This window comes from Oncorhynchus gorbuscha, linkage group LG14 (genome assembly GCF_021184085.1).
Source record: "Oncorhynchus gorbuscha isolate QuinsamMale2020 ecotype Even-year linkage group LG14, OgorEven_v1.0, whole genome shotgun sequence".
Taxonomy (NCBI): domain Eukaryota; kingdom Metazoa; phylum Chordata; class Actinopteri; order Salmoniformes; family Salmonidae; genus Oncorhynchus; species Oncorhynchus gorbuscha.
The window spans coordinates 33,144,816-33,167,214 of record NC_060186.1 but is presented as its reverse complement, the minus strand read 5'-3'; the positions used below and the strand labels follow the sequence as shown (position 1 = coordinate 33,167,214).

Genomic DNA, 22,399 nt, shown 5'->3' with positions numbered 1-22,399 from the left:
CCCCCCCCAAAAAAACATTTTGGGGCTGATTCCCGGGCTTCCATCCACGTCGCCGTGCTGCCTCCTCATACCAGCGCCTCTCCGTTTTCTTCGCCTCTAGTTCCTCCTTGGGGCGGCGATATTCACCAGGCTGAGCCCAGGGTCCTTTTCCGTCCGGTTCTTCCTCCCATGTCCAATTCTCCAAGTGGTGCAGCCTCTCCCACTGCAGCTGCTCCTCACGATTAACAGGGAGAGTTGGCTCAGGTCTGACTCCTGACTCAGCCACTCTCCCTCTGAGGCCCCCCCCAATAAATATTTGGGGGTGACTTTCGGGTTTCTTTCTGCGCCGCCGTGTCTTTCTCTTAGACTCCATTCTCCTATAGCCCTCTTCGCACTGCTCCAGCGAATCCCAGGCGGGCTCCGGCACTCTCTCTGGGTCGACCGCCCACCTGTCTATTTCTTCCCACGTAGTATACTCCATACCTCTGCTGTCCATAACGTCCTCCCTTGTCCATTCTCCGAATAATTCATCCTCCTTTCGCTGCTCATGCTGTCGCTGCCTGTTACCACGCCACTCGGTCCATGTGTGGTGGGTGATTCTGTAACGGCGTTCTTCGTTTGTAGAAAGAGAGTCGGACCGAAATGCAGCGTGGTGGTTACTCATGTCTTCAATAAATGAAGAGCGATACATGAAATAACTTATACAAAAACCTAATTACAGCCTATCTGGTGAAACTACACAGAGACAGGAACAATCACCCACGAAATACAAAGTGAAACCCAGGCTACCTAAATACGGTTCCCCATCAGAGACAACAAGAATCACCTGACTGATTGAGAATCGCCTCAGGCAGCCAAGCCTATACTAGACACACCCCTAATCAACCACAATCCCAATGCCTACAAAAACCCCAATACGACAATACAATAACCCCATGTCACACCCTGGCCTGAACAAATAATTAAAGAAAACACAAAATACTAAGACCAAGGCGTGACAGAGTCATGCTGTCCAGGATCCCACCACTGACACCATGTGAAATAAAACCGTAATAACATCATAGTAACATGTTGTTACATAGTAGTAACTATGCAATTGCTTTATAAATACATAGCAATGGATTTGGCAGTAATGGATTGAGCTATAACTGCTCAACCCCATTACGGTTACAAAATAACTGAACTTTACTACAGTTAATAATTATTACAGTGATAAATAAATTAGTATGTGAGCAGCTAAATGTAATGCATTATCAAGTAGGGAGACCTACTCACCTTATAGGCTGCCTTTAGGCCTCCGTTGTCAGCAATGTTCTCTCCCAGCGTCTGCTTGCCATTTATATGCTCCCCATTGATTGTAAACCCGTTGTACTGCTCCACCATGCATTCCGTGTGGTTCTTAAATGCTTCCACAGAGGAATTTTGCCACCACGGTCGAAGGTTCCCGTCTTTGTCGTATTCCCTGCCTGATTAAGGAAAAATCATCTTAAATAGTGCTTAATCTTTACAAACATGCACACCTAGTAATCATGTCTGTGCATGCATGCTAGTGTGTGTTGGTCAGTTGGTGTTTTGTGAGGATGCGTCCATGAGTTCTGTGGAATCTGTTAAATGTGGACACCAACCTTGGTCATCAAAGGCATGAGTGAGCTCATGTCCCATCACCACTCCTATCCCCCCGAAGTTCAGTGCTCTGCAGAGAATTCACATGGGGGGTCAGAAAAGCAAGCGAGCACACATACGCGAGCACACACACACACAAACACACACACACACACACACTCACTTGGGGTGATCCTGGGCATAAAAGGGTGCCTGAAGGATTCCAGCTGGGAAGACAATGCCATTCTTGGTGGGCATGTAGTAGGCGTTGACTGTGGGAGGGGTCATACTCCATCTAGAAGGATGGTGGCAGAGATGTGTATAAAAAAGCAAACCTGTGAAAGCTGGTGAGAGTAGGACGACTAATTGTCATTCTGAAATGGGCTTAATGGAATAGTATGTGTTTGATACCGTTCCATTCATTGTGCTCAAGCCAATACAATGAGCCTGTCCTCCGTGACACCAGACAACACTGGAGCAAAAAGCATCCAACTTAATGTAGTGTTTGACCAGAGTCAAATTTGTGCACTTTATAGGGAATAGAGCGCAATTTCACATCACGATGGTGATGTTGATAATGATGATGAGTGCAGCTGATGAAGACTCACTGGTCTCTGTTGGGCGGCTTGCGGAGCTGATCGGCCATCACCCTGGCGGAGAAATTGTAGAAGTTGAGTGCGTTCTGGAAGAAGTTTTCTTCCGAGACGTCATACTATGGAGAGAGACAGACATACAGACAGAATGACAGGCAATAAATAATTACTCACTGATTAGAAATATTAAAAGGTGTCGTTGTCATTTCACCTTCAACTTCAACTTGTTTAAAGAACTCACAGGGTTCAATGTATGGGGCTCAATGTATGGTGTTAAATCATGACACATCTCAACAAAAAGGTACTAACTCACCCCGTCATAAACATCATCCAGTTCTTTTGGTTCCAGGATAAAGTCAGGGAATCCAATCATGTCGTAGATGGCGTCTGCCTGAAGACCAAGAGAGCAAAAGGGATAAGAGAGGGCAAGATGGAGGAAGGGGACAGGAAACCTCCTGGTTTCAACATTTGGAGGTCTGGAAAAAGAGGGCTAACTACTGTATTGTAACCTGTAAACCCATATTACTCCCTCCCTGTTCTCTCTCTCTCTTACATGTGCGCAGGTGTGCATGTGCACGCGCACGCACACGCACACACACATTCTTTCACAGACATAGATAGCCTCTGGCACCCAAACATAGCCTATCCAGTAGGTGACATCATCTCTGACCTTGTCTTTGGCTGCCTGACGCGTTTGTTTGTCCATCCACTTGAGGTGATCAAGAGCATCTTTGAAGGCAGTACGGATTTCATTGATCATCCCCTCTGCCTTATTGTGGGGTGAGAGACAGACATTAAATGTAAGAAGCAAGAAAGAGGGAAAGATGATGTAGATCCTTCTTTGACAATTACACTTAGATATAGACTAAATACCCGGGGCAATCTGAACCCTCGCGAATTATAATAAAAACCAAGAACACTTGCACGTGAGAGTCTATTTCCAACCTGTATAAATCTACCAGCCCTTCTTCTGTGCCTCCTCTCTCTCCCCTTCCAAGTCTCTCTCTTCTACTTGCCCCTCTTTTCTCTACCAAATAACAATCTCTCCATTTTAATAGCATGTTTTTTCTCTCCTATATTGGTCTCTCCCCTCTGCAGGACAGAGAACTATTACTAAATTAGTATTTACTTAAATGTAAACATTTATAATAATTTACAGGAAATATATAAACATTATAATCTGTACAATTCATAAGCATTTATAACATTATACAAAGCATTCATAAGTATTCATAAACATTTAAGCATTTAAAATAGATTATTCATGAAAATTATAATAATGTCCTAGGAGAATAAGATCATTTTTTAATGACCTTTTATTGGGCCTATACATGGTAACCACTAGGGGACAGTCATGGATTGTTCACCATGGTAAAACACTTGAATAGACTCTAATGCAGTTGTGCGCCTATTATACTCACAATCTCTTTGCTGTGTTTATCAAACGTAGCTTTGACAAAGAGTGCTCCCAGGGCGAAGCCGAGCGTGTCATCTGTGTTCCCAATGCAGGTCTGCCATCGTGGTGTGCAGGACTGAGCGAACACACACACACACACACACACACACACACACACACACACACACACACACACACACACACACACACACACACACACACACACACACACACACACACACACACACACACACACACACACACACACACACACACACACACACACACACACACAATAAGTTTCTCACCAGCTGTTTACTGTGCTGAGGCAGCACACATTCCTTGCTGTGAGCCCAAACAGAGTCTCACATAAAAATCACCAGGTCTAGTTACCCTGACACAGATTAAGCATAGTCCTGGACTAAAAAGCATGCTCAACAGAGAATCTCCATTGAAATGCCTTTTTAGTCAAGGACTAGGATTTATCTGTGTCTGGGAAACTGGCCCTAACAAGGTTTTTCCTGACGCAGGGTTATCCCTAAGGCACTACTTTTAACCGAAGCCAAAAGTAGGACTCAGCCTAAAAACACACCTTCTTGGTTCCATACAGGCTCTCTAGCAGCTTGTCTTGGGCGTTCTCAAAGCGCTGGTCCAGACTGGACGCTCCTTTCTGCACCAGGTTCCAGATCATGTAGTTGTTGAGCAGGCTGAGGGCGGGGAGAGACAGAAGAGACAGGGAGAAACAGGGAGAGATGAGGAGAGACGGGAGGAAGAGGCAACATGAGGACAAGTTGGTGACAAGGATGAGAAAATAAAAAATAGTTGGGCAATCCAATGACTGTGTTTCCTCATGGGCAAAGCTGGTTGCATGGACGTTATTATGACGTATTTCATCATGTTATGGTCAGGTCAGGTTATATAAAAAATTTTGGTAACACTTTCTACGAAGACCATATGCATAATGTAGGCCGTCATTGTAAATAATAATTTGTTCTTAACTTACTTGCCTAGTTAAATAAAGGCTAAATATATATATTTTAAATACACAGCAATATACAGTACCAGTCAAAAGTTGACACACCTACTATTTTAATGGTTTATCTTTGCTATGTTTTTATTTTTTTACTATTTTCTACATTGTAGAATAATAGTGAAGACATCAAAACTATGAAATAACTGTCACGCCTTGTTCATTGTATCTTGTGTTTTTGTTATATGTTTGGGTAGGCCAGGGTGTGACATGGGTTTATATGTTGTATTTCGTATTGGGGTTTGTATTAATTGGGAGTGTATTATTAGGGGTGTGTCTAGTTAGGCTTGGCTGCCTGAGGCGATTCCTAATTGGAGTCAGCTGATTCTAGTTGTCTCGGATTGGGAACCGTATTTAGGTAGCTTGAGTGCGCGTTGTATTTCGTGGGTGATTGTACCTGTCTCTGTGTTAGTCACCAGATAGGCTGTAATTAGTTTCACTCGTTTGTTGTTTTCGTATTTTCAGTTATTTTCATGTACCGCTATTTTCTTCATTAAAAGTCATGAGTAACCTACACGCTGCATTTCGGTCTGACTCTCTTCAAACAGCAGACGAACTACATTACAGAATCACCCACCACCATTCAGAGACCGAGCAGCGTGTGAACTGGCAGGATCTGAAGGTGGACGTTATGGACAACAGAAGCAAGGAGTATACTACGTGGGAAGAAATCGACAGGTGGGCGGCCGACCCAGAGCGAGTGCAGGAGCCCGCCTGGGATTCCCTACAGCAATGCGAAGAGGGCTACAGGCGAATCGAATCAACGAAAAAGACACGCCGGTAAAAAAGGAGAGGCGCTGGTTTAAACAGGCAGCGACAGCTGGAGCAGCAAAGGGAGGATGAATTATTTGGAGAATGGATATGGGAAGACGTGTTGGATGGTAAAGGTTGTTACACTTGGGAGGAGATATTGGCCGGAAGAGATCGCCTCCCATGGGAACAGGTGGAGGCACTAAGGAGAGCAGAGGCAGCGGGAGATAGGAGCCGACGATACGAGGGAACACGGTTGGCAAGGAAACCGGAAAAACAGCCCAAAAAAATTATTGGGGGGGGGGCTAGAAGGGAGAATAGTTATGCCAGGTAGGAGACCTGCGCATACTCCCTGTGCTCACCGTTGGGCTAGAGAGACCGGGCAGGCACCGTGTTATGCTATGGAGCGCGCGGTGTTTTCAGTGCGGGAGCATAGCCCGGTGAGGCACATACCAACTCTTCCTATTGGCCGGGCTAGAGTGGGCATCGAGCCAGTTAAGCTTGGGCAGGCTCGGTGCTCAAGAGCTCCAGTGCGCCTGCACGGTCCGGTCTATCCAGAGCCACCTCTACACACCAGTCCTCCGGTAGCAGCTCCCCGCACCAGGCTTCCTGTGCGTGTCCTCGCGCCAGTACCACCAGTTCCAGCACCACGCACCAGGCCTCCAGTGCGCCTCGCCTGTTCAGCGCAGCCAGTGCTTTTCTCCCCTCCTGCGCTGCCGGAGTCTCCCGCTTGTTTAGCGCAACCAGAGCTGTTCTCTTCTCCTGCGCTATTGGAGTCTCCCGCCTGTTTAGCACAGCCAGAGCCTTTCTCCTCTCTTGCGCTGCCGGAGTCTCCTGTCTGTTCAGCGCCACCAGTGCTCCCAGTCTGCCCAGCGCGTCCAGTGCGCATCGCCTGTTCAGCACAGCCAGTGCTTTTCTCCCCTCCTGTGCTATCGGAGTCTCCAGCCTGTTCAGCGCAGCCAGAGCCTTTCTCCTCTCCTGCGCTGCCGGAGTCTCCTGTCTGTCCAGCGCCACCAGTGCTACCAGTCGGCCCAGCGCGTCCAGTGCGCCTCGCCTGTTCAGCGCAGCCAGAGCTTTTCTCCTCTCCTGCTCTGTTGGAGTATCCCGCCTGTTCAGCTCAGCCAGAGCCTTTCTCCTCTCCTGCGCTGCCGGAGTCTCCTGTCTGCCCAGCGCCGCCAGTCGGCCCAGCGTCACCAGTCTGCCAGGATCCACCAGAAGTGCCAGTCTGCCAGGATCCGCCAGAAGTGCCAGTCTGCCAAGATCTTCTAGATCGGCCAGACAACCTGAATCATCCAGGTCCACCAGCCAGCCAGGATTTACCGGAGCCTACTACCTGCCTGAGCTTCCTCTCAGTACTGAGCTTCCTTTCAGTACTAGGCTTCCTCTCTGTACTGGGCTCCCTCTCAGTACCGGGCTTCCCCTCAGTACTGGGCTGCTTCGGTCCCGGGCTGCCCCTCTGTCCCGAGCTGCCCCTCTGTCCCGAGCTGCCCCTCTGTCCCGAGCTGCCCCTCGGTCCCGAGCTGCCCCTCGGTCCCGAGCTGCCCCTCAGTTATGTGGGGATCAGGGTGAGGACTATTAGGCCATGGTCGGCGGAGAAGGTGGATTATCCTAGGACGCGAAGGGGAGGAACTAGGACATTTATGGAGTGGGGTCCACGTCCCGAGCCAGAACCGCCACCATGGACAGACGCCCACCCGGACCCTCCCTATGCTCTTGAGGTGCGTCCCGGAGTCCGCACCTTAGGGGGGGGTTCTGTCACGCCTTGGTCATTGTATCTTGTGTTTTTGTTATATGTTTGGGTAGGCCAGGGTGTGACATGGGTTTATATGTTGTATTTCGTATTGGGGTTTGTATTAATTGGGAGTGTATTATTAGGGGTGTGTCTAGTTAGGCTTGGCTGCCTGAGGCGATTCCTAATTGGAGTCAGCAGATTCTAGTTGTCTCGGATTGGGAACCGTATTTAGGTAGCTTGAGTGCGCGTTGTATTTCGTGGGTGATTGTACCTGTCTCTGTGTTAGGCTGTAATTAGTTTCACTCGTTTGTTGTTTTCGTATTTTCAGTTATTTTCATGTACCGCTATTTTCTTCATTAAAAGTCATGAGTAACCTACACGCTGCATTTCGGTCTGACTCTCTTCAAACAGCAGACGAACTACATTACAATAACACATTTGGAATCATGTAGTAACCAACAAAGTGTTAAACAAATCAAAATGTATTTTAGTAGCCACTCTTTGCCTTGACAGCTTTGCACACTCTTGGCATTCTCTCAACCAGCTTCATGAGCTAGTCACCTGGAATGCATTTCAATGAACAGCTGTGTTTGTTAAATGTGTGGAATTTCTTTCCTCCTTAATGCATTTGAGCCAATCAGTTGTGTTGTGACAAGGTAGGGGTGGTATACAGAAGATATCCCTATTTGGTAAAATGACCAAGTCCATATTATGGCAAGAACAGCTTAAGTAAGAAAAGAGAAATGACGGGTCAATCATTACTTTAAGACATGAAGGTCAGTCAATTCGGGAAAAATTCTAAGAACTTTGAAAGTTTCTTCAAGTGCAGTCGCAAAAACCATCAAGCACTATGATGAAACTGGCTCTCATGAAGACCGCCACAGGATAAGAAGAACTGGAATTACCTCTGCTGCAGAGGATAAGTTTATTAGAGTTACAAGCCTCAGAAATTGCATCCCAAATAAATGCTTCAGAGTTCAAGTAACAGACACATCTCAACATCAACCGTTCAGAGAAGACTGAGTGAATCAGGCCTTCATGGTCAAATTGCTGCAAAGAAACCACTATTGAAGGACACCAATAAGAAGAAGACTTGCTTGGGCAAAGGAACACGAGGAACACGGACATAAGACCAGTGGAAATCTGTTCTTTGGTCTGATGAGTCCAAACTTGAGATTTTTGGTTCCAACCGCCATGTCTTTTTTGTATTGGGTTCAAACACACCAAAGCACCCACATGACACATAAAACAGTGAACTGTTTGTACTGAATTAGCTAAATATAAAACAGTACATCCCTACACCACCACATATCCACAACACAAAATGTTCTATACAACAATATCACAATGTGTGCGTATGCATGTGTCTGTACCTTTGCGTGTGTCTCTTGTAGTTCCATAAGTGTGTTTTTTTACTTGATTTTTCAATCTGATTCTACTGCTTGCATGAGTTACCTGATGTGGAATAGAGATCCCTGTAGTCAATGCTCTATGTAGTACTGTGCGCCTCTCATAATCTGTTCTGGACTTGGGGACTGTGAAGAGACCTCTGGTGGCATGTCTTGTGGGGTATGCATGGGTGTCCAACCTGTGTGCTAGTATTTTAAAAACAGACAGCTCGGTACACTCAGCTTGTCAACACCTCTTACAAAAACAAGTAATGATGAAGGCAATCTCCCTTCCACTTTGAGCCATGAGAGACTGACATGCATGTCAATAATGTTAGCTCTTTGTGTACTTTTAAGGACCAGCCGTGCTGCTCTGTTCTGAGCCAACTGCAATTTTACCAAGTCCCTCTTGTAGTACTTGATGACACTACTGAACAGTAGTCTAGGTGCGACAAAACCAGGGCCTGCAGGACCTGCCTTGTTGACAGTGTTGTTAAGTAGCGCATTACTATAGACAGACTTTTCCCCATCTTAGCTACTTTTGTATCAATATGTTTTAACCATGACAATCCAGGGTTACTCCAAGCAGTTTAGTCCCCTCAACTTTCTCAATTTCCACATTATTCATTATAATACGTAGTTGAGGTTAAATTAATGATTTGTCCCAAAAACAATGCTTTTAGTTTTGGAAATATTTAGGACTAACATATTCCTTGCTACGAATTCCAAAATGAACTGCAGCTCTTTGTTAAGTGTTGAAGTCACTTCAGTCACTGTAGTAGCTGACATGTATAGTGTTGAGTCAACCGCATACATAGACACACTGGCCTTACTCAACAGTGGCATGACGTTAGTAAAGATTGAAAAAAGCAAGGGGCCTAAACAGCTACCCTGGGGAATTCCTGATTCTACATGAATTATGTTTGAGAGGCTTCAATTAAAGAACACCCTCTGTGATCTGTTAGACAAGTAACTCTTGATCCACATTACAGCAGGGGGTGTAAAGCCATAACACATACGTTTTTCCAGCAGCAGACTATGATTGATAATGTCAAAAGCTGAACTGAAGTCTCACAAGACAGCCCCCACAATCATTTTATCATCAATTTCTCTCAGCCAATCATCAGCAATTTGTGTAAGTGTTGTGCTTGTTGAGTCTTTGTGAGACGCAGAGTAGGTGAACCAATGATCTCCTCACTTGTGGTTCTGTGAAGCATGGAGGAGGAGGTGTGATGGTGCTTCGCTGGTGACACTGTCTGTGATTTATTTAGAATTCAAGGCACACTTAACAAGCATTGCTACCACAGCATTCTCCAGGCTGTGAAAGGGCTATTTGACCAAGGAGTTCTCAACTGGCAGCTTCATTAAATAGTACGCGTAAATAACCAGTCTCAACGGCAACAGTGAAGAGGCGACTCTGGGATGCTGGCCTTCTAGGCAGAGTTGCAAAGAAAAAGCCATATCTAAGACTGGCCAATAAAAATAAAAGATTAAGATGGGCAAAAGAACACAGACACTGGACAGAGGAACTCTTCCACAAGGCCAGCATCCCTGAGTCACCTCTTCACTGTTGACATTGAGAACTATTTAATGAAGCTGCCAGTTGAGGACTTGAGAGGCATCTGTTTCTCAAACTAGACATTCTATTGTACTTGTCCACTTGTTCAGATGTGCACCGGGGCCTCCCACTCCTCTTTCGATTCTGGTTAGAGCCAGTTTGTGCTGTTCTGAGAAGGGAATAGTACACAGCATTGTACGAGATTTTCAGTTTCTTCGCAGTTTCTCGCATGGAATAGCTTTAGAGTTTCAGAAGAAGGTTTTTTGTTTCTAGCCATTTTGAGCCTCTAATCGAACACACAAATGCTGATGCTCCGGATACTCAACTAGTATAAAGAAGGCCAATTGTATTGATTAATTAAATCAGAACAGGTTTTCAGCTGTGCTAACATAACTGCAAAATGGTTCTCTGATGATAAATTAAGAGCTAGACCTCATCTGAATCTGGTAATGAATGGTGTGGCTGTTGAACAAGTTGAGGAGACTAAACTCCTTGGCATTACCTTAGATTATAAACTGTCATGGTCAAAAACATACAGATTCAATTTGGTTGTAAAGATGGGGAGAGGTCTAGCCGTAATAAACAGTTGCTCTACTTTTTTGACACCACATTCCAAAAAGCAAGTTCTGCAGGCTCTAGTTTTGTCTAATCTTGATTATTGTCCAGTTGTGTGGTCCAGGGCTGCCAGGAAAGACCTAGTTAAGCTGCAGCTGGCCCAGAACCGAGCAGCACATTTTGCTCTTCATTGTAATCTGAGGGCTGATATAAATACTACGCATGCCAGTCTCTCGTCTAAGAGTTGTGGAGAAACTGACTGCATCCCTTCTTATTATAAGAAACATTAACTTAACTAGGGTAGGGCAGCATTCGGAATTTTGGATGAAAAGTGTGCCCAAATTAAACTGCCTGCTTCTCAGTCCCAGAAGATAGGATATGCATTTTTCTTTTCACCTTTATTTAACCAGGTAGGCTAGTTGAGAACAAGTTCTCATTTGCAACTGCGACCTGGCCAAGATAAAGCATAGCAGTGTGAACAGACAACACAGAGTTACACATGGCGTAAACAATTTACAAGTCAGTAACACAGTAGGAAAAAAAATAGTCTATATACATAGTGTGCAAAAGGCATGAGGAGGTAGGCGGATAATTACAATTTTTATTAACACTGGAGTGATAAATGATCAGATGGTCATGTACAGGTAGAGATACTGGTGTGCAAAAGAGCAGAAAAGTAAATAAATATAAACAGTATGGAGATGAGGTAGGTCAAATTGGGTGGGCTATTTACGGATAGCCTATGTACAACTGCAGCGATCGGTTAGCTGCTCAGATAGCAGATGTTTGAAGTTGGTGAGGGAGATAGAAGTCTCCAACTTCAGCGATTTTTGAAATTCGTTCCAGTCACAGGCAGCAGAGAACTGGAAAGAAAGGCGGCCAAATGAGGTGTTGGCTTTAGGGATGATCAGTGAGATACACCTGCTGGAGCGCATGCTACGGGTGGGTGTTGCCATCGTGACCAGTGAACTGAGATAAGGCGGAGCTTTATCTAGCATGGACTTGTAGATGACCTGGAGCCAGTGGGTCTGACGACGAATATTTAGCGAGGGCCAGCCGACTAGAGCATACAGTCGCAGTGGTGGGTGGTACAAGGTGCTTTAGTAACAAAACGGATGGCACTGTAAAACTGCATCCAGTTTGGGGAGTAGAATATTGGAAGCTATTTTGTAGATGACATCGCCGAAGTCGAGGATCGGTAGGATAATAATAATAATAATAATAATAATAATAAATGCCATTTAGCAGACGCTTTTATCCAAAGCGACTTACAGTCATGTGTGCATACATTCTACGTATGGGTGGTCCCGGGGATCGAAACCACTACCCTGGCGTTACAAGCGCCATGCTCTACCAACTGAGCTACAGAAGGACCATATCTCCAGGATAGTCAGTTTTACTAGGGTAAGCTTGGCGGCGTGAGTGAAGGAGGCTTTGATTTTAGATTGGAGATGTTTGATATGAGTCTGGAAGGAGAGTTTACAGTCTAGCCAGACACCTAGGTAAATAGATGTCCACATATTCTAGGTCGGAACCATCCAAGGTGGTGATGCTAATCAGGCGTGCGGGTGCAGGCAGCGAACGGTTGAAAGAATTACATACACATTCAAGAAAAACAATCACATTCCTCAACAAATAAGTCCTCAATAAATATTTTGAATTGCATGAGAGGCATCTTGGTTTTACTAGCGTTTAAGAGCAGTTGGAGGCCACGGAAGGAGTGTTGTATGGCATTGAAACTCGTTTGGAGGTTAGTGTCCAAGGACAGGCCGGAAGTATACAGAATGGTGTCGTCTGCGTAGAGGTGGTTCTGGGAATCACCCGCAGCAAGAGCAACATCATTGATATATACAGAGAAAAGAGTCGGCCCGAGATTTGAACCCTGTGGCACCCCTACTGAGTCTGCCGATAAGAATATGGTGATTGACAGAGTCGAAAGCCTTGGCAAGGTCGATGAAGACGGCCGCACAGTACTGTCTTTTATCGATGGCGGTTATGATATCGTTTAGTACCTTGAGCATGGCTGAGGTGCACCCGTGACCGGTTCGGAAACCAGATTGCACAACGGAGAAGGTACGGTGGGATTCGAGATGGTCAGTGACCTGTTTGTTGACTTGGCTTTCGAAGACCTTAGATAGGCAGGGTAGGATGGATATAGGTCCGTAACAGTTTGGGTCCAGGGTGTCTCCCCCTTTGAAGAGGGAGATGACTGCGGCAGCTTTCCAATCCTTGGGGATCTCAAGGATTGGATTGGATGGTAAGAGAGGTTGAACAGGCTGGTAATAGGGGTTGCGACAATGGCGGCGGATAGTTTCAGAAATAGAGGGTCCAGATTGTCAAGCCCAGCTGATTTGTACGGGTCCAGGTTTTGCAGCTCTTTCAGAACATCTGATATCTGGATTTGGGTAAAGGAGAACCTGGAGAGGCTTGGGCGAGTAGCTGCGGGGGGGGGGGGGCTGTTGGCCGAGGTAGGAGTAGCCAGGCGGAAGGCATGGCCAGCCGTTGAGAAATGCTTGTTGAAGTTTTCGATAATCATGGATTTATCGGTGTGACCGTGTTACCTAGCCTCAGTGCAGTGGGCAGCTGGGAGGAGGTGCTCTTGTTCTCCATGGACTTCACAGTATCCCAGAACCTTTTGGAGTTAGAGCTACAGGATGCAAAATTCTGCCTTTGCTTTCCTGACTGACTGCGTGTATTGGTTCCTGACTTCCCTGAACAGTTACATATCGCGGGGACTATTCGATGCTATCGCAGTCCACCATAGGATGTTTTTGCGCTGGTCGAGGGCAGTCAGGTCTGGATTGAACCAAGGGCTATATCTGTTCTTAGTTCTGCATTTTTTGAATGGAGCATGCTTATCTAAAATGGTGAGGAAGTTACTTTTAAAGAATGACCAGGCTTCCTCAACTGCGGGATGAGATCAATATCCTTCCAGGATACCTGGGCCAGGTCGATTAGAAAGGCCTGCTCGCAGAAGTGTTTCAGGGAGCGTTTGACAGTGATGAGGGGTGGTCGTTTGACTGCGGATCCGTAGCGGATACAGGCAATGAGGCAATGATCGCTGAGATCTTGGTTGAAGACAGCGGAGGTGTATTGGAGGGCCAGTTGGTCAGGATGACGTCTATGACGGTGCCCTTGTTTACAGATTTGGGGTTGTACCTGGTGGGTTCCTTGATGATTTGTGTGAGATTGAGGGCATCTAGCTTAGATTGTAGGACTGCCGGGGTGTTAAGCATATCCCAGTTTAGATCACCTAACAGAACAAACTCTGAAGCTAGATGGGGGGCGATCAATTCATAAATGGTGTCCAGGGCACAGCTGGGAGCTGGGGGGGGGTCGGTAGCAGGCGGCAACAGTGAGAGATTTATTTCTGGAGAGAGTCATTTTTAAAATGAGTAGTTCGAACTGTTTGGGTAAGGACCTGGAAAGTATGACATTACTTTGCAGGCTATCTCTGCAGTAGACTGCAACTCCTCCCCCTTTGGCAGTTCTATCTTGACGGAAAATGTTATAGTTGGGTATGGAAATCTCTGAATTTTTAGTGGCCTTCCTGAGCCAGGATTCAGACTCGGCAACGACATCAGGGTTAGCAGAGTGTGCTAAAGCAGTGAGTAAAACAAACTTAAGGAGGCTTCTGATGTTGACATGCATGAAACCATATAATTAGTAGATTTGGATAGAAAACACTCTGAAAACACACAGTTTCCAAAACTGTTATAATAATTGTCTGTGAGTATAACAGAACTGATATGGCAGGCGAAAATACAACCAGGAAGTGCCATTATTTTCCATTGAAAGCCTATCCACCATACAAAGAATAAGGCCCCAGTTCACGAGCTCCGTGTCTTCCTCCACATGTAGCCAGTCGTTAGGCATTGTTTCAGGCTTTTACTCTGAAAAATGAGTGAGATACAGCTCTGTCATTCAGTGGCTAGTGGAAATTTCCATTCAACAGCCATGCGCCCTGATCGTGAACGTGCCATTCTTGTTTCCTATTCATATTCCTTGTTTCCTTTTCCTATTGACAAAGCTTTTGTCCAGTTGAAATATTATTCATTATTTTTGACAAAAACAACCGGATGGTTGATTTTAAACATCGTTTGGCATGTTTCTATTATCGTTTGGTATGTTTCTACTTTTATTGTACTTTTTATGAACTTTTCGTCCTGGAATTCGTGCCCGCGCCTTCTGCATTCGGATTACTGGACAAAACACGTGAACAAAAAGGAGGGACATTATCGACCAAAATGAACATTTATTGTCTAACATGGAGACCTGGGAGTGCCACCAGATGAAGATCATCAAAGGTAAGTGATTTATTTTAATGCCATTTCTGACTTTTGTGACACCTCTCCTTGTTTGGAAAATGGCTGTATGGGTTTCTGTGGCTTGGAGCTGACCAAACATAATCGCAGTGTGCTTTCGCCATAAGGCATTTTTGAAATCTGACTCAGCGGTTGCGTTAAGGAGAAATTTATCTATAATTCCATGTTTAACACTTGTATCGTTTATCAATGTTTATGATGAGTATTTCTGTTATTGATGTGGCTCTCTGCATTTTCACCGGATGTTTGCTTGAGACAATGCGCCAATTTAAACTGAGATTTTTGGATATAAATATGAACTTTATCGAACAAAACATACATGTATTGTGTAACATGAAGTCCTATGAGTGCCATCTGATGAAGATCATTAAAGGTTAGTGAATAATTTTATCTCTATTTCTGCTTTTTGTGACTCCTCTCTTTGGCTAGAAAAATGGCTGTGTTTTTCTGTGACTAGGTACTGACCTAACATAATTGTTTGGTGTGCTTTCTCAGTAAAGCCATTTTGAAATCGGACACTGTGGTTGGATTTACAAGAAGTATATATTTAAACTGGTGGATAATACTTGTATGTTTGAGGAATTTTAATTATGTGATTTCTGTTGTTTTTAATTTGGCGCCCTGCAATTTCACTGGCTGTTGTCGAGGTGGGACGCTAGCGTGTCAAATGTGTCGAAAATCACATATTGGTTGCATAGTCAACTTCCACACACCTCTGACACACACACTTATCCCACAAGACATGCCACCAAGGGTCTTTTCACAGTACCCCCACAGTAATCCAAGTTTATAATTTTAAAAGGCTAACTGATCATTAGAAAACCCTTTTGCAATTATGTTAGCACAGTTGAAAACTATTGTCCTGATTAAAGAAGCAATAAAACTGGCCTTTAGACTAGTTGAGTATCTGGAGCATCAGCATTTGTGGGTTCGATTACAGGCTCAAAATGGACAGAAACAAATAACTTTCTCCTCAGCCTATTCTCGTTCTAAGAAATAAAGGCCATTCCATGCGAGAAACTGCCAAGAAACTGAAGAACTTGTACAATGATGTGTACTACACCCTTCACAGAACAGCGCAAACTGGCAAATATTTTGATTGCAATAATAAATATATATGCCGATAGTGGACAAACTTGTTTTAATCCTCTTGACAGTTTAAAACTTTCTGAGATGTAGCCATTATTTACTATTTTACACCTAGGGTTAGTATAAATAACTTTGACTCATTTTATAAGAGATTCTCCAAAATTGAAATATTCCAGGCATTTATATATAAACTCCAGTCATACTTTATCAAAGGCCTTTTCAAAGTCAGCTATGAATTCCAGGCCCGGATTCACAGATATTTCATAGTGTTCTATTGTTTCCAGTACTTGTCTATTATTATCTCCAATGTATTGTCCATGTAAAAAAAACTGTCTGATTAGGATGCATAATATCCAACAATACCTTTTTAATTCTATGCGCTAATAGTTTTAGCATCAAGACACTGAAGTGAAAGAGGCCTCAATTTTTTTTTTACATTGGATCCTGTTACAGTATTAATGAAATCAGACCTTCTTGTTGAGTGTCCGATAATCTACCATTTATACAGGAGTGGTTAAAACATGTTAATAACGGGCCTCTGAGTATATAAAAAAGGTTTTGGTATACCTCCACTGGTATGCCACCCAGCCCTGGAGTTTTTCCAGACATAAAGGCTTTAATTACATCAAGAAGTTCCTCCTCTGTAATTTGGCCATCACATGAGTCCTTCTGTGCAGCTGTTAATTTTACAGTAATAGGGAAAAAAATCCATACAATTAATTAGCTTTGGTTAGTGGAGATGGAGGAGACTAAGACGAAAAAATATTCTTAAAGTATTTTACTTCCTCTTTCCAAATATTGGTTTGCTGAATGATGGGTGACTCCCAGTACATTTTCTGTAAATCATTTTTGGTAGCATTTCAATGTTGAAGGTTAAAAAATAATTTTTCACCCTATTCCATCCAGTTCAATTTATTACTATAATATATTATGCTGGATCTTTTCTTTATTTTTAGCCTCTATGGTACAGTTAAATTGATATCTATCTATACTGTTAGTCCTTTTTTTTCTTTGTTTAATATGAACTCTTTTGAACTACATTTATTTTGTTTTAGAGATGAGTATGGATTTGTATGGCCTCTAAGGCACATTTAAAAGTGTCCCATACAATTAGGGGGATCTGCTTTTACCTATGTTATGTCGGAAAAAGACCGTTATAAATTCTTCTGTCCTATTTAAAAACAAGTTATCATCCAATAGACTGATTCAATTTCCAATATCCTCGACCACGTGGAACCTCCGTAAGCGAAATATATATGCCAATTATGTGATGGTCCGACCGCATTCTGTCCCCATCAACACTTTTTAAACTTTTGGTGCCAGAGAGAATGACATAAGAAAGTAATCAAGTCGACTAGATTGATTGAGCCTACACCATGTATATCTCACTAGGTCTGGAAATGTAAGACTCCATTTACAATTGACGTCAGAAGTTTACATACACTTAGGTTGGAGTCATTAAAACTAGTTTTTCAACCACTCCACAAATTTCTTTATAACAAACAATAGTTCTGGCAAGTCGGGTAGGACATCTACTTGGTGCATGACAAGTAATCTTTCCAACAATTATTTACAGACAGATTATTTCACTTAAAATTCACTGTATCACAATTCCAGTGGGTCAGAAGTTTACATACACTAAATTGACTGTGCCTTTGAACAGCTTGGAATATTCCAGAAAATGATTTCATGGCTTTATGCGTGTGTGTGTATGCGCGTATATATATATATATACACACACATATATATACACACATACATATATACACACACACACACACACACACACACACACACACACACACACACACACACACACACACACACACACACACACACACACACACACACACACACACACACACACACACACACACACACACACACACACACACACACACACACACACACACACACACACATTCAGGCAAATGAGAACTAAGTGCACTCAGGCTATCCGGAAGGCCAAAGTAAGTACCTTTATAAGGAGCAGGTCTCACTCTGTGGGTCTAACCCCAAGAAGTTCTGGAGAATGGTTAAAGACCTAGAGTATAAACCCTCCTCCTAACAGGTGCCCACATCGCTTAATGTTGATGTGGTTGTTACTGACAAGAAGCACATAGCTGAGCTCTTTAATCATCACTTCATTAAGTCAGAATTCCTATTTGACTCAGCCATGCCTCCTTGCCCATCAAACATTTCCTCATCTCCCACCCCTTCTAATGCAACTAGCCCCGATGCTTCTCCCTCTATTTCCCCTGCCCCGCTATAAAGTTTCTTCCTGCAGGCGGTCACTGAGTCCGAGGTGCTAAAGGAGCTCCTGAAACTCGACCCCCAAAAAACATCTTGGTCAGATGGTTTAGACCCTTTATTCTTTAAGGTTGCTAATAATCGTCAGGCCGATCTCTGACCTTTTTAACCTGTCTCTCCTCTCTGAGGAGATTCCCATTGCTTTTAAGGCAGCCACAGTTAGTCCTTTATTTAAAGAGGGAGATCAAGCTGATTCTAACTGTTATAGGCCAATTTCTATGTTGCCCTGTTTATCAAAAAGATGGAAAAACGTGTCAATAATCAACTGACTGGCATTCTTGATGTCTATAGTATTCTATCTGGAATGCAATCTGGTTTTCACTCATGTTATGGATGTGTCACTGCAACCTTAAAGGTCCTCAACTATGTCACCACTGCCCTTGATTCTAAGCAATATTGTGCTGCTATTTTTGTTTGACTTGTCCAAAGCTTTTTATACGGTAGACCCTTCCATTCTTGTGGGCCGGCTAAGGAGTATTGTTATCTCTGAAGGGTCTTTGGCCTAGTTTGCTAACTACCTCTCTCAAAGGGTGCAGTGTATAAAGTCAGAACATCTGCTGTCTCAGCCACTGCTTGTCACCAAGGGAATACCCCAAGGCTCAATCCTAGGCCCCACGCTCTACTCAATTTACATCAACAGCATAGCTCAGGCAGTAGGAAGCTTTCTCATCCATTTGTATGCATATGATACAGTCTTATACTCAACTGGCCCCTCTGAATTTGTGTTAAACTCTACAACAAAGTGTTCTTAGTGTCCAACAAGCTTTCTCTGCCCTTAACCTTGTTCTAAACATCTCCAAAACAAAATTCATGTGGTTTGGTAAGAAGAATGCCCCCCTCCTCACAGGTGTGATTACTACCTATGAGGATTTAGAGCTTGAGGTAGTCACCTCATACAAGTACTTGGGAGTATGATTAGATGGTACACTGTCCTTCTCTCAGCACATATCAAAGCTGCAGGCTAAAGTTAAATCTAGACTTGGTTTCCTCTTTCACCCCAGCTGCCAAACTAGCCCTGTTTTAGATGACCATCCTACACATGCTAGATTATAGAGACATAATTTATAGAACGGCAGGTAAGGGTGCTCTCGAGCGACTAGATGTGCTTTACCATTCGGCCATCAGATTTGCCACCAATGCTCCTTATAGGACACATCACTGCACTCTATAGCCATCTGTAAACTGGTCATCTCTGTATACCCGTAGCAAGACCCACTGGTTGATCCTTATTTATAAAATTGTCTTAGGCCTCACTCCCCCCTATCTGAGATATCTACTGCAGCCCTAATCCTCCACATACAACCCCCGTTCTGCCATTCACATTCTGTTAAAGGTCCCTAAAGCACACACATTCCTGGGTCGCTCATCTTCTAAGATAACCTGCCTAAATGACTACCGACCCGTAGCACTCACGTCTGTAGCCATGAAGTGCTTTGAAAGGCTGGTCATGGCTCACATCAACACCATTATCCCAGAAACCCTAGACCCACTTCAATTTGCATACTAGCCTAACAGATCCACAGATGATGCAATCTCTATTGCACTCCACACTGCCCTTTCCCACCTGGACAAAAGGAACACCTATGTGAGAATGCTATTCATTGACTACAGCTCAGCGTTCAACCATAGTGCCCTCAAAGCTCATCAATAAGCTATGGACCCTGGGACTAAACACCTCCCTCTGCAAATGGATCCTGGACTTCCTGATGGGCCACCCCTGGGGGTAAGGGTAGGTAACAACACATCGGTCACACTGATCCTCAACATGGGAGTCCATCAGGTGTACATGCTCAGTCCCCACCTGTACTCCAGACCCCAGCACCTCTCTGATTCAGAGGTTTAAATGCGGAAGACACATTTCAGTTGAAGGCATTCAGTTGTACCCTCAACGGGTTCTACAGCTGCACCATCGAGAGCATGGAGCATGACTGGTTGCATCACCGCCTGGTATGGCAACTGCTCGGCCTCCGACCGCAAGGCACTACAGAGGGTAGTGTGAACGGCCCAGTATATCACTGGGGCCAAGCTTCCTGCCATCCAGCACCTCTATACCAGGTGGTGTCAGAGGAAGGCCCTAAAAATTGTCAAATACTTCAGCCACCCTAATCATGGACTGTTCTCTCTGCTACCGCACGGCAAGCGGTACTAGAGCGCCAAGTCTATGTCCAAGTTGCTTCTAAAAAGCTTCTACCCCCAAGCAATAAGACTCCTGAACATCTAATGGCTACCAAGACTATTTGTACTGCTGCTACTCTCTGTTATATTATCTATGCATAGTCACTTTAAAAACTCTACCAATAGTGGTTCCTCCTTTAAAAGTTGTGTCATACTGCAGCACACCTTGCGGGTTGCTGCAGAATTCTATGGCACGTTATTTAATTGTAAGACATTTTTACCATTAATGCTAGTTAGTGCTAGTTTGACCACCAGAGGGCATCTTTGAGAAGCATTTGATAGTCTTCAATATTGGCATTACTAGAGAATTTAAAAACTTTTCTGTAAGAACGGAGTATATGGGATTGATTAAGAAATTAGCTTCATTAGGGTCATAAAGACGTGCCAAATGTTCTTCTATGGGGTGTATTATAGCAGGTTTGTGTTTTTTGTCATGAATCTTGTTCTGGAGGCAGATCTGCGAATTGTCAGTTGCTGGCACAGGCACAGCCACAAAGTCATTACATTTTAAACCTGACCTTGTGTAGCAAAACTCGCAGTTCTGCCTCCAGGACAAGACATGAAAAAAACTGGTAGCGCAGAAGCATGGCTGCCGATTCAGCTATGTCACAATGTGTTACGGATGGACCTTGGAGTATTTCCTGACCACGTGACCTGACTTTTGGCTGACAGGGGTTAAGTACGACCAGGTTGAGATCCGTCCAGGTCCTTACCTGCGCTCGGTCTTGTTGATCAGGTCAGACACCTGCTGCAAGTACTCCTTGGCATATAGCACCACAGGCTCTGTGTCGTTCAGGTCCAGAGGGGACAGGGCAGAGGACAGGTAGTCCAGCCAGTCCACTGCCGGAGCCAACAGCTGAGGGCGAGAGAGGTTAGAGGTCAGGGGTCACCCTTATGAAAAAGACAGTTCAACACAAAAACAATGTTTTTAGACATTTTCAGAACTCAAAAGTGTCCCACATAACTGCATCTTTTAATTTAGACACAATTTTGTATCTATTCAATTCATGAGGCATATTGTTGGATCCACACAAGAGATCTCAACATTGTATTGTATTTTTAAGCAGTTGGAATTCCCTCCATATAGATAGATGGTGGACTAACCACAATACCATATGGCTACATTCCAATTTCTCCCAAAGTTTGCACTAATACACTCCCCCCATGGACTTAAAAGAAATGGACTTGCGTAAGGAATATGGTGGAAATTCCCTCCAGCCATGCTTGATCCAAACCAATGATTTTAAATGCATTAGTGGGAGTGAACAAGTGCACACTTTTGGAGAAGGGTAGAGAATCTGAACGCAACCTTTGATTTGTAAACTATTCCTTAAAACTAAACCAAATTATCCATAATATTTAGAGAGAGAGAAAGAGAGAGCGCGAGAGAGAGAGACAAAACAGTGAGAGGTCCCTGCAGCCCTCATAAATTTGTATTCCAGGTCCCAGACACAATCACAGCCGCCCCTATCCTGGAAGGTAAGAAGGGGTATTACAGTAAAATCCTCAGCCCTCAGCCCCAGACCCACATCCAAACTGCTTTAATCCAGAACGTGGGAGCCGAGGACAGAGCAGGGAGGGAGAAAGATGATGGGATGGAGGCTGTTTAGTTGTTTGGTTTTTAATGCACAAAAAAGTACAGTAAATACTAACCTGCCAAGTAAAATAAAGGTTAAATAATATTTAATAAATACAAATATAGTATGACTACCTGTTTTTTCTGACAATCCTTATGATGCATTGTAACATGCTTAATAATTAGTGTGGTCACAATACCAGAATTTTGACACAATATATATTACCGCCACGAGTCATGACTGCCATCAAATTCCATGTGACCGTAACTAAGCATTTCCAAAACTGCATTCTGATGCCGGTACCTAATGGCCTGGAACTCAACGCCCTATTGTCTAATCA

At 44.0% G+C, this 22,399-nt stretch overlaps 1 protein-coding gene across 5 annotated transcripts in view; it reads right to left on the bottom strand.

The window, feature by feature from the left end:
• Positions 1 to 22,399, bottom strand: part of LOC123994812 (endothelin-converting enzyme 2-like) — a 103,703-nt gene that overhangs the window by 5,704 nt on the left and 75,600 nt on the right. For all 5 annotated transcript variants that reach the window (XM_046297817.1, XM_046297818.1, XM_046297820.1 and 2 more), the window contains 9 exons: positions 21,196 to 21,338; positions 4,163 to 4,277; positions 3,596 to 3,706; positions 2,845 to 2,943; positions 2,488 to 2,565; positions 2,190 to 2,293; positions 1,766 to 1,876; positions 1,605 to 1,672; positions 1,255 to 1,445 (listed from right to left, as the gene is read on the bottom strand). In XM_046297817.1, coding sequence (XP_046153773.1) covers positions 1,255 to 1,445; positions 1,605 to 1,672; positions 1,766 to 1,876; positions 2,190 to 2,293; positions 2,488 to 2,565; positions 2,845 to 2,943; positions 3,596 to 3,706; positions 4,163 to 4,277; positions 21,196 to 21,338 — 1,020 coding nt within the window. The remainder of the gene's footprint in view (positions 1 to 1,254; positions 1,446 to 1,604; positions 1,673 to 1,765; positions 1,877 to 2,189; positions 2,294 to 2,487; positions 2,566 to 2,844; positions 2,944 to 3,595; positions 3,707 to 4,162; positions 4,278 to 21,195; positions 21,339 to 22,399) is intronic.